Source organism: Hemitrygon akajei, chromosome 7 (assembly GCF_048418815.1).
Source record: "Hemitrygon akajei chromosome 7, sHemAka1.3, whole genome shotgun sequence".
In the NCBI taxonomy this organism is placed as follows: Eukaryota; Metazoa; Chordata; class Chondrichthyes; order Myliobatiformes; family Dasyatidae; genus Hemitrygon; species Hemitrygon akajei.
Genome location: NC_133130.1, coordinates 3,835,007 through 3,852,408, shown reverse-complemented (window position 1 = coordinate 3,852,408; position 17,402 = coordinate 3,835,007). Strand labels below are relative to the sequence as shown.

The window sequence follows — 17,402 nt, the reverse complement described above, 5'->3', positions numbered from 1 at the left end:
GTTCCCTCAATTCTGAGTCTGTGCCCTCTGGTCATCGACTCTCCTACTGTAGGAAACATCCTCTCCACATCCATGCTGTCTGGGCCTTTCAATATTTGATAGGTTTTAATGAGATGCTCCCTCATTTTTTTTAAACTCCTGCAATAAAAGGCCCAAAATCAACCAATGCTCCTCAGGCATCCACCTGTTTATATTCCTGGAATCATTTTCATAAATCTCCTCTAGACTCTCTCCAGTGTCAACAGTTTTTCTAAAATGAGAGGCCCAAAACTGCTCCCAATACTCCAAATGAGGCATCATCAGTGCCTTACAAAGCCTTGTTATCACACCCTTCCTTTTATATTCTAGTCCTTGCAAAATAAATGCTGACAGTGCATTTACCTTCCCTACCACAAACTCAATCTTCAAATTAACCTTCAGTGAATTCTGCACGAGTCCCTTTGCATCTCAGACGTCCGACTGAGTCTGATTGGAAAACTGTGGATGAGTGATTAGACTGAAGCTTTGAGGTTTGTAAAGTTAAAGTGAATTTAATCAACAAGGAGTTCCTATTTTGGTGGTAGATGACAGAGTTCTGGAGATAGAGAATGGTGATCAGTTCGGAGTGGTAAGGTGACCACATTGGTGGAGCAGACTTGATGAGCCAAAGAGCTTAATTCTGCTTCTACGGCTTCCTGCCCATGTGCGGCTGAGATAGAGGAAGAGAAAGGCTTACCTGTCGGCTTCCTCCACCTGTTGTAGATTGAAGAGCAGTGAAGGGACGATCTTATCCATGTGCTGTGGTTCCCAGATATTGGCTTGCAGTTCATCATTGACGGTCTTCCTTACCACTCCCTGTAAACCCTTTATACCCGACATACGGATTCTGATGGGACAGAATGTAGGGTAAGGATCTTCACTCCCTGTAAACCCTTTATACCCGACATACGGATTCTGATGGGACAGAATGTAGGGTAAGGATCTTCACTCCCTGTAAACCCTTTATACCCGACATACGGATTCTGATGGGACAGAATGTAGGGTAAGGATCTTCACTCCCTGTAAACCCTTTATACCCGACATACGGATTCTGATGGGACAGAATGTAGGGTAAGGATCTCCACTCCCTGTAAACCCTTTATACCCGACATACGGATTCTGATGGGACAGAATGTAGGGTAAGGATCTCCACTCCCTGTAAACCCTTTATACCCGACATACGGATTCTGATGGGACAGAATGTAGGGTAAGGATCTCCACTCCCTGTAAACCCTTTATACCCGACATACGGATTCTGATGGGACAGAATGTAGGGTAAGGATCTCCACTCCCTGTAAACCCTTTATACCCGACATACGGATTCTGATGGGACAGAATGTAGGGTAAGGATCTCCACTCCCTGTAAACCCTTTATACCCGACATACGGATTCTGATGGGACAGAATGTAGGGTAAGGATCTCCACTCCCTGTAAACCCTTTATACCCGACATACGGATTCTGATGGGACAGAATGTAAGGTAAGGATCACCACTCCCTGCAGACACCTTATACCGACATACAGATTTTGACACGCACAATGTAACATTAGGTTCAAGGATGTGCATTTGGTGTCTACCTACCTGCCCACATCTCTACATTGGTCTGGGCTAAGGGAGTTCCAAGGTATCCTGAAGTTCCACACTCACATTGACAATCCAAGGTTTAACTTTGGGCAATAGTAACCAGTCCTCAAAGAGTCAACCATTGTTACTTTGAGAACACACTGTGTCAGTGTGTGTCAAAGCTACAATTTGATGTATTCCTCTCTGGGGTGGCACAGGCGCCTTCAACCAAATGGAAGTCTCACACAGACCAGGCATGCAACCAGCTGCTTCCAGACTGACTGAGGAATAATCATAGGGATTAACCTATTCCTGGTCCATAGCCTGAAGATTATAACTCTTCAGACAGCCATTCAGTATCTTTAAACCATGAGGAGTCAGAGACCACATTGCTACAGGGATGAAAATGTTTGCTCACTTTTCAAAAGTAAATGCAGCATTCTTGCATTTGGACTAACTACAGCCAAACCTCTGATAAGCTGCTGACTACACAGAAATCCTAATGGTTCAAGGTTCTGGTTCCTTAGGAGATTTTCCTACCCTTCCATCCATCCCACCAGAATTCAGTTCCCAATCTCCCTCCCATCCCATAAGACCATAAGATAGGAGCAGAATTAGGCCATTTGGCCCATTGAGTCTGCTCCACCATTCAAACATGGCTGATTCTTTTATACACCTCCCCGGACTACTCCCTGTAACCTTTGATGCCATGGCCAATCATGAACCTATCAATCTCCGCCTTAAAAACACCCAACCACCTGGCCTCCATGGCTGTCTGTGGCAACAAATTCCACAAATTCACCCTCTCTGGTTGAAGAAATTCCTCTATATCTCTGTTTTAAATAGACAACCCTCTACCCTGAGGCTGAGGGTATGAATGTAAACGTGGATAAGTCTCCGGGTCCTGACTGGATCTTCCCTAGGACCTTGAGGGAAGTTAATGTAGAAATAGCAGGGACTCTTTGACAGAAATATTTCAAATGTCATTAGAAATGGAGATGGTGCCGGAGGATTGGCGTATTGCTCATGTGGTTCCATTGTTTAAAAAGGGTTCTAAGAGTAAACCTAGCAATCATCGGCCTCGCATTTTGACGCAGTTTGACGTCAGTGGTGGGTAAATTAATGGAAAGTAATCTTAGAGATGGTATATATAATTACCTGGATAGACAGGGTCTGATTAGGAGCAGTCAACATGGATTTGTGCGTGGATGGTCATGTTTGACAAACTTTATTGAATTTTTTGAACTAGGAAGGTTGACGAGGGTAAAGCAGTGGATGTTGTCTATATGGACTTCAGTAAGGCCTTTGACAAGGTTCCACATGGAAGGTTAGTTAGGAAGGTTCAATCATTAGGTATTAATATTGAATTAGTGAAATGGATTCAACAATGGCTGGATGGGATATGCCAGAGAGTAGTGGTGGATAACTGTTTGTCAGGATGGAGGCCGGTGACTGGAGGTGTGCCTCAGGGATCTATAATGGGTCCAATGTTGTTTGTCATATATATTAATGATCTGGATGATGGGGTGGTAAATTGGATTAGTAAGTATGCGGATGATACTAAGACAGGTGGTGTTGTGGATAATGAAGCAGGTTTTCAAAGCTTGCAGAGAGATTTAGGTCAGTTAGAAGAGTGGGCTGAAAGATGGCAGATGGAGTTTAATGCTGATAATTGTGAGGTGCTACATTTTGGTAGGACTAATCAAAATAGGACATACATGGTAAATGGTAGTGCATTGAGGAATGCAGTAGAACAGAGTGATCTAGGAATAATGGTGCATAGTTCCCTGAAGGTGGAATCTCATGTGGATAGGGTGGTGAAGAAAGCTTTGGGTATGTACTTTTTCCAACAAATACATGTAATATTGGATTATTTTTCTCAATAAATAAATGAACGAGTATAATGTTTTTTGTGTTATTTATTCAATGGGGTTCCCTTTATCTAGTTTTAGGACTTAAGATCTGATTACATTTTAGGTGATATTTATGCAGTAACAGAGAAAATCATACAGGTTTACAAACTTGCTAGCACCACTGTATAACTACCATCAGGGTCCTTTTACCCTCGCAGTTTCTTAACTCAACCCACAAGAATTCAACATCTTCCAATCCTATGTCATATATTTCTAATGATTTGATGCCATTCTTTGCCAGCAGAGCCATGCCACTCCCTCTGCCTACCTTCCTATCACTCCAATACAATGTGTAGCCCTGGACATTGAGCTCCCTATTACAACCATCCTTCAGCCACGATTCAGTGATGGCCACAATATCATACCTGACAATCTGTAAAAATGTAATAAGATCATCCACTTTATTTCTTCTACTCCATGCATTCCACCAGAACCCCTTCCCAATCCCCATCCCACAAGGACCCAGTTCTCAATCTCCCTCCCATCCGACCAGGACCTGGTTCCCAATTCCATTCTGACTCAGTCTGGAACTGAGATCAGACATGAACTTACTTGGTCCTGTCAGTTACATCATCATTTCCTGAGTGACACATTTCACTGAACCGACACACAAAGAAGTCATAGCTTCGGTGATACGATGGGGTGTCTTCTTCGATATTTGCAAACTTTATGAACTGTGGAAAAGAAAGTTCTTGTTTAATAAAACAGATTCAGTTCACAGAAGCCAAAACATATGAATGTTATTTGAACCAGAAACAAACTGCTAGTGGACAAGCAGGTCGACCAGTATCTGTGCAGGAGTAGAAATTATGTCCTTGTATTTAATGGGAAAGAAAGGTTGGTGGTGTTCTGAATAGTGTAGAAGGTTGTTGTGAGTTACAATGGGACTTTGACAAGATGCAGAGCTGGGCTGAGAAGTGGCAAATGTTAAATGCTGTTACTGTTCCTGCCTCCAACATCTCCTCTGGCAATTCATAACAATGACACTGTATGAAAAATTTACCCTTCAGAAGCCCTTGAAACTTTACTCCTCACCTGAAATTCATGCCCTCTAGTATTAGATAACCCTACCATGGGAAACACACCAGACCACCACCCTATCTATGCCTCTCATGATTTTATATGCCCCTCAGCCTGCCCAGGTAGTGGCTTCAGGTTTGATTTCAACATCTGAGAGAAATTTGAGATACATGCATGGGAGGGCTATCATCCAGCTCCAGGTCGGTAGGACAAAGCAGATTAATGGTTTGGCATGGGCAAGATGGGCCAAAGAACCTGTTTCTGTTTTTCAGTGTTCTGTGGCTCCATTGCAAACACACCCAGACTATTCAATCTCTCCATACATATCTGGCTCCCCATTCGAGGCAATATTCTTGTCAATCTTTTCTGGACACTCTAGCATTTTCAATAAGTGCACTTATTCGCATTGATCTGAGTTAAATTCCATCTGTCATTCCTTAGCCCATTTTTGTCAATTGACTTCAACCTGTCGACAGAGTTGTTAAGAAGGCAAATGGTGTGCTGACCTTCATCAACTGTGGACTGAGTTCAAGAGCTGTAAGGTAATGATATAGCTATACAAGACCTTAGTTAGACCCCACTTGGAGTACTGTATTCAGTTCTGGTCACCTCACTACAGGAAGGATGTGGAAACCATAGAAAGGGTGCAAAGGAGATTTACAAGGATGTTGTCTGGATTGGAGAGTGTGTCTTATGAGAATAGGTTGAGTGAACTTGACCTTTTTTCCTTGGAGTGATGGAGGATGAGAGGTGACCTGATGGAGGTGTATAAGATGATGAGAGGCACTGATCGTGTGGATAGCCAGAAGCTTTTTCCCAGGGCTGAAATGGCTAACACAAAGGGGCACAGTTTTAAGGTGCTTGGAAACAGGTACCGAGGGGATGTCGGGGGTAAGTTTTTCACACAGAAAGTGGTGGATGCGTGGAATGCACTGCCAGTGTAGGTGGTAGAAGTGGATACAATAGGGTCTTTTAAGAGATTCTTAGATAGGTACATGGAGCTTAGAGAAATAGAGGGCTATACAGTAGGGACATTCTAGGCAGTTTCGAGAGTAGGTTACATGGTCGGCACAACATTGTGGGTCAAAGTGCCTGTAATGTGCTGTAGATTTCAATGATTCTATGATTCTATAGTACCCATCTTGGTGTTATCTGCAAATGTACTAATTGTGTCATTCTGCATTCTCATCCAATATCATAATATGACAATCAGCAGTGGAGCCAGCAGCATTCCCTGTGGAACACCACAGGTTGCAGGCCTCCAAACTGAAAAGCAACTCTCCACTTCCACCCTCTGCCTCCTACCATCAAGCAACTTTGTATCTGGAACATAGAACACAGAACAGTATAGCACAGTAAGAGATCCTTTGACCCATAGAGTTGTGCTGAAAAAATAAAAATAAGTAACCAAATAGCCAACTAAACTAATTTCTTCTGCTTACACAATGTCCATATCCTTCAATTTCCCTCCCATTCATGTGCCTGTCTAAATGTCTCTTAAAAGTTTCCAACGTTTCTGCCTCTACTTTCACCCCAGGCACCCACCATGCTCTGTGTTAAAAACCTACCTCTCACACCTCACTTTATCCCCTCTCACTTTAAATACATGCTCTCTAGAATGGGACATGTCAACACTGGGAAAAAGATACTGTCTGTCTATTCTATCCATGCCTCCCATAATCTTATAGACCTCCATCAGATCTCCCGTCATCTTCGTCATTCTCTAGAGAAAGCAACCTGAGTTTGTCCAGTCTCTTGTTATAATCCAGGCAGCATCCTTGCAAACCTCTTCTGTACTCTCGACATCCTTCCTATTACGGGGTGGCCAAACCTGAATGCCATGTGTTTCAACTTTCTGGAGCAGCCTGCCAGTGAGGACTTTGTCAAAGGCCTTGCAGAAGACCAGGCAGCCAAGTGATTCTCAACGGGGGCCATACCACTCCCCCAAGGGGGTGATTATGTGTCCTAAGGGGGCGTTAAGGAAAATAGAAGTGGTGGGAGTGGTGTTCAAGATCCTTGGGGGGGGGGGGGGTGGGAGAGAACAGAAAGCAGCAACCTAACTTGAGGCACGAGATCTGACCAACCATGTCAACATCTCATTTGCATTCCCAGGTTGTATTCATTTTTTATTTTAATTTAGCCCCGTTAATGTTGGATAAATACATACAGCATGATCTCTATGAGTCTGAAGGAAGTGAAGCATTGAATCCTAATCCTGCTAAGAAAAAGAAACTATAGAAAGTGGGTCAATACAATGTAACATACCTAGAGTATGGTTTTACTCCATTCCTGTCAGATCAGTGATGCTCCATATGTCTTATTTGTACTAATGAAGCTTTGAAACCATCAAGATTGCAGAAACATTTCAATAAAAGACAACCTTAAAAGGCTACTTATGGTATAACTCAGTTCCAGAAGTTGAAAAGCTTCACACATTCAAGTCATTTGTGAAGACAGATGTTGGTAAGACCTCAGACAAAGTTAGGAATCAAAAGGTTGAGCATGTATTTCAATGCAATAAGTATCATAGGAAAGGCAGATAATAGTACTGAAGATGAGATAGCTGGTTTGCAAACAGAGGCAATGTGCAGTGAGGAGAGGCTGTTGAAAGGGCAAAAATTGCAGTCAACAGGATGAGTTGCAGCATAAAAGGTGGACAATATTGAAAAGGGTGAATACAGGACTGAAGGTGTTGTATTTAAATGCATGCAGTATCTGGAAAAAGGTATGATTGGCAGGTATGATGAACTTGCAGATTGGCAGGTATGATGTTGTAGGCATCATTGAATCATGGCTGAAAGATTATAGCTGGGAGCTTAATGTCTAAAGATATGCATTGTATCGAAAGGACAGGCAGTATTGCTCTGTTGATAAAAAATGAAATCAAATCATTAGAAAGAGGTGACATAGGGTTGGACGAGTGAATCTGCAGATGCTGGAAATAAATAAAAACACAAAATGCTGGCAGAACTCAGCAGGCCAGACAGCATCTATGGGAGGAGGTAGTGACGACGTTTCGGCCCGAAACCCTTCATCAGGAGGGTTCAACCCTTCAACCCTCCTGATGAGGGGTTTCGGCCCGAAACGTCGTCACTACCTCCTCCCATAGATGCTGTCTGGCCTGCTGAGTTCTGCCAGCATTTTGTGTTTTTATTGACATAGGGTTGGAATGTGTTGAATCACTGGATAGAACTAAGGAACTGCTAGGGTAAAAAGACCGTGATGGGAGTTGTATACAGTCCCTTAAACAGCATTAAGGATGTTGCCTACAAATTTCAATGTGAGATAGAAAGTATATGAAAAGACAGGCAACGTTACAATAGTCCTGTAGGACTTCAATATGCAGGTAGATTGGGAAAATCAGGTTGATGCTGGATTCCAGGAAGGGGAATTTACAGAGTGCCTATGAGATGGTTTTTTAGAGCAGCTAGGGGAGGCCACTAGGGGATCAGCTATTCCAGATTGAGAGTTGTGCAATGAACCAGAAGTAATTAAAGAGCTTAAGGTAAAAGAATCCTTTGCGGAAAGTGATCATAATATGATCAAATTCATCCTGAAATTTGAGAAAGAGAAACTAAAGTCAGGTTTATCATTATTACAGTGGAGTAAACTGGATCCAGACTGGCTTGCCCACAGAAGGCAAAGTGTGGTTGTAGTGGGTCATATTCTGTGTGGAAGTCGGTGACTAGTGGTGTGCCTCAGGGATCTGTTCTGAGACCCCTACTCTTTGTGATTTTTATAAATGACCTGGATGAGAAAGTTGTGGGATGGTTTAGTAAGTTTGCTGATGACACTAAGGTGGGAGGTGTTGTGGATAGTGTGGAGGACAGTCAGAGATTACAGCCGGACATCGATAGGATGCAAAACTGGGCTGAGAAGTGGCAAATGGAGTTCAACCCAGATAAGTGTGAGGTGGTTCATATTGGTAGGTCAAATATGATGGCAGAATATACTATTAATGGTAAAACTCTTGGCAGTGTGGAGGATCAGATGGATCTTGGGGTCCAAGTCCATAGGACACTCAAAGCTACTGCGTAGGTTGACTCTGTGGTTAAGAAGGCATACGGTGCATTGGCCTTCATCAATCGTGGGATTGAGTTTAAGAGCCGAGAGGTAAAATTGCAGCTATATAGGACCCTGGTCAGACCCCACTTGGAGTACTTTGCTCAATTCTGGTTGCCTCACTACAGGAAGGACGTGAAAATCATAGAAAGGGTGCAGAGGAGATTTACCAGGATGTTGCCTAGATTGGGGAGCAAGCCTTATGAGAACAGGTTGAATGAACTCGACCTTTTCTCCTTGAAGCGACGGAGGATGAGAGGTGACCTGATAGAGGTGTACAAGATATTGAGAGGCATTGATCATGTGGTTAGTCAGAGGCTTTTTCCCAGGGCTGAAATGGCTAGCACAAGAGGGCATAGTTTAAGGTGCTTGGAAGTAGGTACAGAGGAGATGTCAGGGGTAAGATTTTTATGCAGAGAGTGTTGAGTGCGTGAAATGGGCTGCCGGCGGTGATGGTGGAGGCGGAAATGATAGGGTCTTTTAAGAGAGTCGTCGATAGCCACGTGGAGCTCAGAAAAATAGAGGGTTATGGGTAAAGCATAGGTAGTTCTAAGGTAGGGACATGTCTGGCATAGCTTTGTGGGCCGAAGGGCCTGTACTGTGTTGTAGGTTTTCTATGTTTCTTTCAGAGGCATGAGAGAAGAGTTGGCCAGAAATGATTGAAAAAGAACACTAGCAGGGATGGTGGCAGAGCAGCAAAGCCTGAGGTTTCTGGAAGCAATTCAGAAGGCACAAGATATATACATCCAAAGAGGAAGAGGCATTCTAAAGGAAATAAGACACAGCCAAACAAGAGAAGTCAAAGACAACATAAAAGCCAAAGAGAGGATATAGAAGAGAACAAAAATTAGAGGGAAGTTGGAGGATTGGGAAGCTTTTAAGAACCAACTGAAGACAATTAAGTAAGTCATGAAGAAAGTAATTAAGAATCCTGCTGAAGGGTCTTGGCCTGAAACATCGACTGTACTCTTTTCTATAGACGCTGCCTGACCTGCTGAGTTCCTCCAGCATTTTGTGTATGCTTCTTGGATGTTAAGCATATTTTCTCTTTTTTTGTGATTAAGAAGGTAAAGATGGAATATGAAAGTAAGCTAGCCAATAATTTTAAAAGGATACCAGAAGTTTCTTCAGATACAATAAAGTGTAAAAGAGAGGTGAGAGTAGATATCAGACTGCTGGAATACGATGCTGGAGAAGTAGTAATGAGGGACAAGGTTAATGGCAGACAACCTGAATAAGTATTTTGCCACAGCAACACTCACACAAATGCTGGGTGGTCACTGGGAGATCCTGCTCTCCTGGCAGACGAAGCATAGGTGCTCGGCAAAATTGTCTCCCAATCTACGTCAGGTCTCACCGATATACAGGAGGTCACACCCGGAGCACCCAACAGACTCACATGTGAAGAGTCGCTTCACCCGGAAGGACTGTTTAGGCCGTGAATGGTTGTGAGGGAGGAGGTGTAGACGCAGTATTTTGCAACGGTCTTCACGGTGGAAGGCACTAGCAGTATGGTGAAAACTCCAGGTTCAGGAATCATGAAGTGTGTGAAGTTACTATAACTAGACATAAGGTTCTTGAGAAACTGAAAGTTTCAAAGATGACAAGGCACCTGGACCAGATGGTGTACATCTCAAAGTTCTAAATGAAGTGCCTGAAGAGATAGTGGAGGCATTAGTAATGATTTTTCAAGAATCACTATAACCATATAACAATTACAGCATGGAAACAGGCCATCTCGGCCCTTCTAGTCCATGCCGACGCTTACACTCACCTAGTCCCACTGGTCCGCACTCAGCCCATAACCCTCGATTCCTTTCCTGTCCATTTACCTATTCAATTTTACTTTAAATGACAATACCGAACGTGCCTTTACCACTTCTACTGGAAGCTCATTCCACACAGCTACCACTCTCCGAGTAAAGAAATTCCCCCTCGTGTTACTCTTAAACTTTTGCCCCCTAACTCTCAAATCATGTCCTCTTGTTTGAATCTCCCCTACTCTCAATGGAAAAAGCCTATCCACGTCAACTCTATCTATCCCCCTCATAATTTTAAATGCCTCTTTCAAGTCCCCCCTCAACCTTCTACGCTCCAAAGAATAAAGACCTAACTTATTCAACCTTTCCCTGTAACTTAGGTGCTGAAACCCAGGTAACATTCTAGTAAATCTCCTCTGTACTCTCTATTTTGTTGACATCTTTCCTATAATTCAGTGACTAGAACTGTACACAATACTCCAAATTTGGCCTCACCAATGCCTTGTACAATTTTAACATTACATCCCAACTCCTATATTCAATGCTCTGATTTACAAAGGCCAGCATACCAAAAGCTTTCTTCACCACCCTATCCACATGAGATTCCACCTTCAGGGAACTATGTAACGTTTCATTACCTTTCCAACCTCCTACCTTGTTGAAAGAGGCTTCAGTGCAGTGAGCCACATACTCACAAAAGCAGAAATGACTTGGACATTGTTACAAAGGGGGACGTAAGATTTTTGCTGTCACAAATTGAACCAGATACTTCAACTCTTGCTAAAAATCATCAAGCTCAAGGAATCACATTGATGGCAAAGCTGCTGTACAGCATACAGGTACCGTGTAAGCTAGGTTTAAAGACAAATAAAAAATTAAAGCAGAATCATTTTTGCATAAGTTAGACATCTTTTTACATTATAGGAGCACCGGAAAGTACATTGTGCGTAAGAGGAGTGTTGGTAAGTATTAAAGTGCTTTAGTGGGGCATTGGTGAGTATGAAAATGCTTTGGGGGGCATTGGGCTAAAAAGGGTTGGGAAACACTGATTAGACAATGTCCACCTCTCTGTCCTCATCAAACCTTTCAAACAAATCCGTGAGACTTGATTTCCAATGCACAAAGCCATGCTGACTATTTTTACTGGTCTTTGTAAATGAATCCTATTTCTACAGAGCCAATTTCCAATAACTTTCCCACAATAGCATAAGGCTCACTAGGCTAAAGTTCTTTGGCTTCTCCCGGCAGCCCTCCTTTAATAAAGGTACTTAGCCACCCTACTTCCAGTTTGTAACCAGGGATGAGGAAGATACAAAGATATCTGACATGACAGGCACAGGAGTACATTCAGCCAGAGACTCATTCCACCGAGATGAAACACTGAGCGTCATAGGAAGTCATTCCTACCTGTGGCCATCAAACTTTACAACTCCTCCCTCGGAGTGTCAGACACCCTGTGCCAATAAGCTGGTCCTGGACTTATTTCCACTTGGTATGATTAACTTATTATTTAATTATTTATGGTTTTATATTGCTATATTTCTACACTATTCTTGGTTGGTGCAGCTGTAACGAAACCCAATTTCCCTCGTGATCAATAAAGTATGTCTGTCTGTCTGACCCCAGAGGTTTCTTCTCTTCTCTGCCACAATGTCCTGGTGCCTTTGCTTACAGGCCAGTTAGTGTAATGCTTTTACAGTCTTAGCAACCTGGATTCAATTCCAACTGCTGCCTGTAAGGCGCTTGCACATTCGCCCCATGACCACATGGGTTTCCTCTCAGGTTCCAAAGTCGTACTGGTTAGTAGGTTAATTGGTTACATTGGTGTAATTGGGCGGCACCACTCATTTGGCCATGCTGTATCTCTAAATAAAATAGAATAAATAACATATTTGGTTAGGCCCAGGGGACATATGGACCTCAGGACCACCAACAAATCCTCTTTCGTGATGCCAGCATATTTTAGAATAACACTATTCTCTTGCCTGAATTCTCTAGCTTCACCAATGTTTTCCATGGTAAGTTTGCCTCTGCAAATGCTTCCTGACCAGCAGACTTCCTTTAATAATGCAAACACAAGGAAATCTGCAGATGCTGGAAATTCAAGCAACACACACAAAATGCTGGTGGAACACAGCAGGCCAGGCAGCATCTATAGGAAGAAGTACAGTTGACATTTCGGGTTGAGACCCTTCATCAGGACTAACAGAAAAAGAGATAGTAAGAGATTTGAAAGTGGGAGGGGGAGGGGGAGACCCGAAATGATAGGAGAAGACAGGAGGGGGAGGGATAAAGCTAAGAGCTGGGAAGTTGATTGGCAAAAGGGATGCAGAACTAGAGAAGGGGGAGTAGCATAGGACGGAAGGCTTTGGAAGAAAGAAAGAGGGAGGGGACCACCAGAGGAAGATGGACAACAGGGAAGCAGTTATTGTGAGAGGGAAAGTGATAGTGAGTATTGGGAGAGGGAAAGGATAGTGAGGGATAAAATTGGTCCCTTAGAGAATCAGAGTGGAGAGCTATGTGTGGAGCCGACAGAGATGGGGGAGATTTTGAACAATTTCTTTTCTTCGGTATTCACTAAGGAGAAGGATATTGAATTGTGTAAGGTAAGGGAAACAAGTAGGGAAGTTATGGAAACTATGACGATTAAAGAGGAGGAAGTACTGGTGCTTTTAAGGAATATAAAAGTGGATAAATCTCCAGATCCTGACAGGATATTCCCTAGGGCCTTGAGGGAGGTTAGTGTAAAAATAGTAGGGGCTCTGACAAATATATTTCAAATGTCATTAGAAACGGGGATGGTGCCGGAGGATTGGCGTATTGCTCATGTGGTTCCATTGTTTAAAAAGGGTTCTAAGAGTAAACCTGGCAATTATAGGCCTGTCAGTTTGATGTCAGTGGTGGGTAAATTAATGGAAAGTATTCTTAGAGATGGTATATATAATTATCTGGATAGACAGGGTCTGATTCAGAACAGTCAACATGGATTTGTGCATGGAAGGTCATGTTTGACAAATCTTATTGAATTTTTGAAGAGGTTACGAGGAAAGTTGACGAGGGTAAAGCAGTGGATGTTGTCTATATGGACTTCAGTAAGGCATTTGACAAGGTTCCTCACGGAAGGTTAGTTAGGAAGGTTCAATTGTTAGGTATTACTATTGAAGTAGTAAAATGGATTCAACAGTGGCTGGATGGGAGATGCCAGACAGTAGTGGTGGATAACTGTTTGTCAGGTTGGAGGCCGGTGACTAGTGGTGTGCCTCAGGGATCTGTAATGGGTCCAATGTTGTTTGTCATATACATTAATGATCTGGATGATGGGGTGGTAAATTGGATTAGTAAGTATGCAGATGATACTAAGGTAGGTGGCGCTGTGGATAATGAAGTGGGTTTTTAAAGCTTGCAGAGAGATTTAGGCCAGTTAGAAGAGTGGGCTGAACGATGGCAGATGGAGTTTAATGCTGATAATTGTGAGGTGCTACATTTTGGCAGGAATAATCCAAATAGGACATACATGATAAATGGTAGAGCATTGAAGAATGCAGTAGAACAGAGTGATCTAGAAATAAAGTTGCCTAGTTCTGTGAAGGTGGAATCTCATGTGGATAGGGTGGTGAAGAAAGCTTTTGGTATGTTGGCCTTTATAAATCAGAGCATTGAGTATAGGAATTGGGATGTAATGTTAAAATTGTACAAGGCATTGGTAAGGCCAAATTTGGAGTATTGTGTACAGTTCTGGTCACCAAATTATAGGAAAGATGTCAACAAAATAGAGAGAGTACAGAGAAGATTTACTAGAATGTTACCTGGGTTTCAGCACCTAAGTTACAGGGAAAGATTGAACAAGTTAGGTTTTTATTCTTTGGAGCGCAGAAGGTTGAGAGGGGACTTGATAGAGCTATTTAAAATTATGAGGGGAATAGATAGAGTTGACGTGGATAGGCTTTTTCCATTGAGAGTAGGGGAGATTCAAACAAGAGGACATGAGTTGAAAGTTAGGGGGCAAAAGTTTAAGGGTAACACAAGGGGGAATTTCTTTACTCAAAGAATGGTAGCTGTGTGGAACGAGCTTCCAGTAGAAGTGGTAGAGGCAGGTTCGGTATTGTCATTTAAAGTAAAATTGGATAGGTATATGGACAGGAAAGGAATGGAGGGTTATGGGCTGAGTGCGGGCCAGTGGGACTAGGTGAGAGGAAGCATTCGGCACGGACTAGAAGGGCCGAGACGGCCTGTTTCCGTGCTGTAATGTTATATGGTTATATGGAAAGAGACAGAAAAATACATATATATACACACATACATAAAAATAAACAAACAAACAAACAAACAAACAAATAAATAAATAAATAAATAGGGATGGAGGAAGAAGGGGAGGGGGCATTAACGGAAGTTAAAGAAATCAATGTTCATGCCATCAGGTTGTTAGCTACCCAGATGGAATATAAGGTGTTGTTCCTCCAACCTGAGTGTGGCTTCATCTCGACGGTAGAGCAGGCCATGGATTGACATATTAGAATGGGAATGGGATGTGGAATTAAAATGTGTGGCTACTGGGAGATCTTGCTTCCTCTGGAATTAAGTTTCTTTTTTGTTTCAGATGCACCATCTGCAGAGTCATGTGCCTCCATGCGATTTAAGCAGTACTCGTGTATTTTTGAGCAAGGGTGGATGGAAGTGTTTATCTAATTCAGTGGATTCCAGTTAATTGGGACACATTGGACCAGTACATTTTGGCCCCATTAAGAGGCTGTCCCAATTAAATGTAGCTTCATGGCAATAGTTAAAAAGATATATAAAAAAAGACATGGGAGTATGGGATGTCCAGGGAGGGGTAGCACCTGTGGTGAAGGGGCAATCCCGGGGCAGTTCATTCACCTTTCATCCCCACTGGACACATTTGGCTCCAAATGGCTGTTTGCATGTAACTGCAGCCAAATCCCAATACACTGCTTTGACAAGTGGGCTAAACCAGGTGAGGGTAGCCAGATGCCTGTTCTAGCATTTGAAGTCAACTACGGCAGACTTCAGTGAAATTCAGTAGCCAGGAAGGTGGTTCTGCAATGCTCCATGGCGAGCAAAGAGCATAACAAGGCACAAGTCAAGGTCATCCATTGTAACCAAGGAAGACCACGGTTTGTGACATTTGTTCGTACCACTGGACCCAGACTGCTGAGGTTAAGAGAGTGGAACTGCCCCAGTGAAATGGCATTTCCACTTTAAATATTCTCCCACACAGCATGGCCTTCATGCAATGCTTTACAATTGCATCCTCCAAATCTAAAATTTACTGGTAACTTAACAGATGATTGTTGATTCTTTTAAATTCATCATAGTTCCTAACTTGTTGAAGTAGTGAAATCATTTCATTTTTACTCCCAGCCATGTCTGGCACCTGCACATCTGAATGCTTGAAACCGCAGTGAGAAAAACAGTTCCGAATTGTCTTACTGCTTATTTATTACCAATCATCAGTGACAAAAATCACTGCTTTTAGAACACAAGAATGCAACGGATACTATTTAGAAACTGTTCATGGCGTTGCGTCTGACGGCCATACAAGAGTGCGGGACTGGTGTTTGCTTGAAACTTGGGCAACATTTTCTGTCCCAATTAAGCAGCAGTGTGTCCCAAATAAACTAAATGAACCTTGCCTATTTTCTTGATTCGCTTTTGTCTTTTAAGAGTTGTATCAAATAAGTGATGCCCCAATTAACCGATGACACAATTAACTGGAATCCACTGTAATTTGGTGGACACCACCAGGTTATCAGTATTGACAGCAACTGTCAAAGACAGACCCTTATTCCTCAGGGGCACCTATCTACAAATTAATTTGCAGTCAGGAAACAGACTTACCGAATTGGTTCCCAAGATCTGTAAAGCTGCTTTATCAGACTCAAGAAGCTTGGCCACCATCTTGAGGAAACTCTCTACAAACAAGTTGATGCTTTGGCAGTGACAGGCCATCAGAAGTTGATCCAGAGCCTCCATGGCAATACACACATAGCTGATGGACAAGCAAGCATACACACCATAAGGAAATACAGCTACCTCATTGACCCTTCCACACGTGCCTCCCTTCCCATATAATACATAGCCCATTTGGCCCATCATGTCTGCTCTGCAATTCCATCATACGTGATTCATTCCACTCTCAACCCCCATTCCTCTGCCTTCTCTGTGTAACCTTTGATGACTATCTAAGCAAGAATTTATCAAACTCTACTTTTAAATTTACCCAATAATTTAGCCTCTAGACTCATCTGTGCCAATGAATTCCACAGATTTACTACTTTCTGGCTAAAGAAATACCTCCTAATCTCTGTTCTAAATGGATGTCCTTCTATACTGAGGAAGAGCCACCTGGTCCTAGACTCCCCAACTATAGGAAACATTCTCTCCACATCCACTCTATCTAGGCCTTTCAATATTCAATAGGTTTCAATGAGATCCACACCCCCCCCCCCTCAACATTCTTCTAAACTCCAATGAGTACAGGTCCGGAGCCATCAAATGCTCCGGGCCTGAATGTTAATCCCTTTATTTCCAGGATCATTCTCATGAACGTTATCTGGACTGTCTCCAATGCCATCCCATCTGTTCTTATATATGGAGACCAAAACTGCTCACTATACTCAAAGTGTGGTCAGACAAATGTCTTATAAAGCCTCAGGATAAAAGCTTTGCTTTTATATTCTGGTCCTTTCAAAATGAATGCACTTGTTATTCCCCCCCTCATTTCTGAATACTCAAAGATTAAATAATGCTTCTACCTGACTAGAGCACAAGATCCAGAGCTTTTCAAAGCTGGCAACATTGCTATTTTAGTCTAGATGGTGGTGAAAGCATTCACTCTGTTTGAAAACATACTTGTAAAGCATCTTGGGAAGTTTCTCACAAGTTGTAGGTGCTTCTGGCAAGGCCAACATTTATTACTCATCCCTCATCCTTCTAAGCTCTGGTCAGTTCAGATTGTCTCATTATCAGAAGGATGAGGAAACTTTAGAGAGGGTGCAGAGGGGATTTACAAGGAAGCTGCCTGGACTATATGACATGTCTTATGAGG

At 42.7% G+C, this 17,402-nt stretch overlaps 1 protein-coding gene across 7 annotated transcripts in view; it reads right to left on the bottom strand.

Annotated features, from left to right (window-relative positions):
* The window catches only part of LOC140730175 (protein EFR3 homolog B-like), a 179,665-nt gene that overhangs the window by 128,387 nt on the left and 33,876 nt on the right, over nucleotides 1-17,402 (bottom strand). For all 7 annotated transcript variants that reach the window (XM_073050313.1, XM_073050312.1, XM_073050316.1 and 4 more), the window contains 3 exons: nucleotides 16,193-16,343; nucleotides 4,047-4,168; nucleotides 716-865 (listed from right to left, as the gene is read on the bottom strand). In XM_073050313.1, coding sequence (XP_072906414.1) covers nucleotides 716-865; nucleotides 4,047-4,168; nucleotides 16,193-16,343 — 423 coding nt within the window. The remainder of the gene's footprint in view (nucleotides 1-715; nucleotides 866-4,046; nucleotides 4,169-16,192; nucleotides 16,344-17,402) is intronic.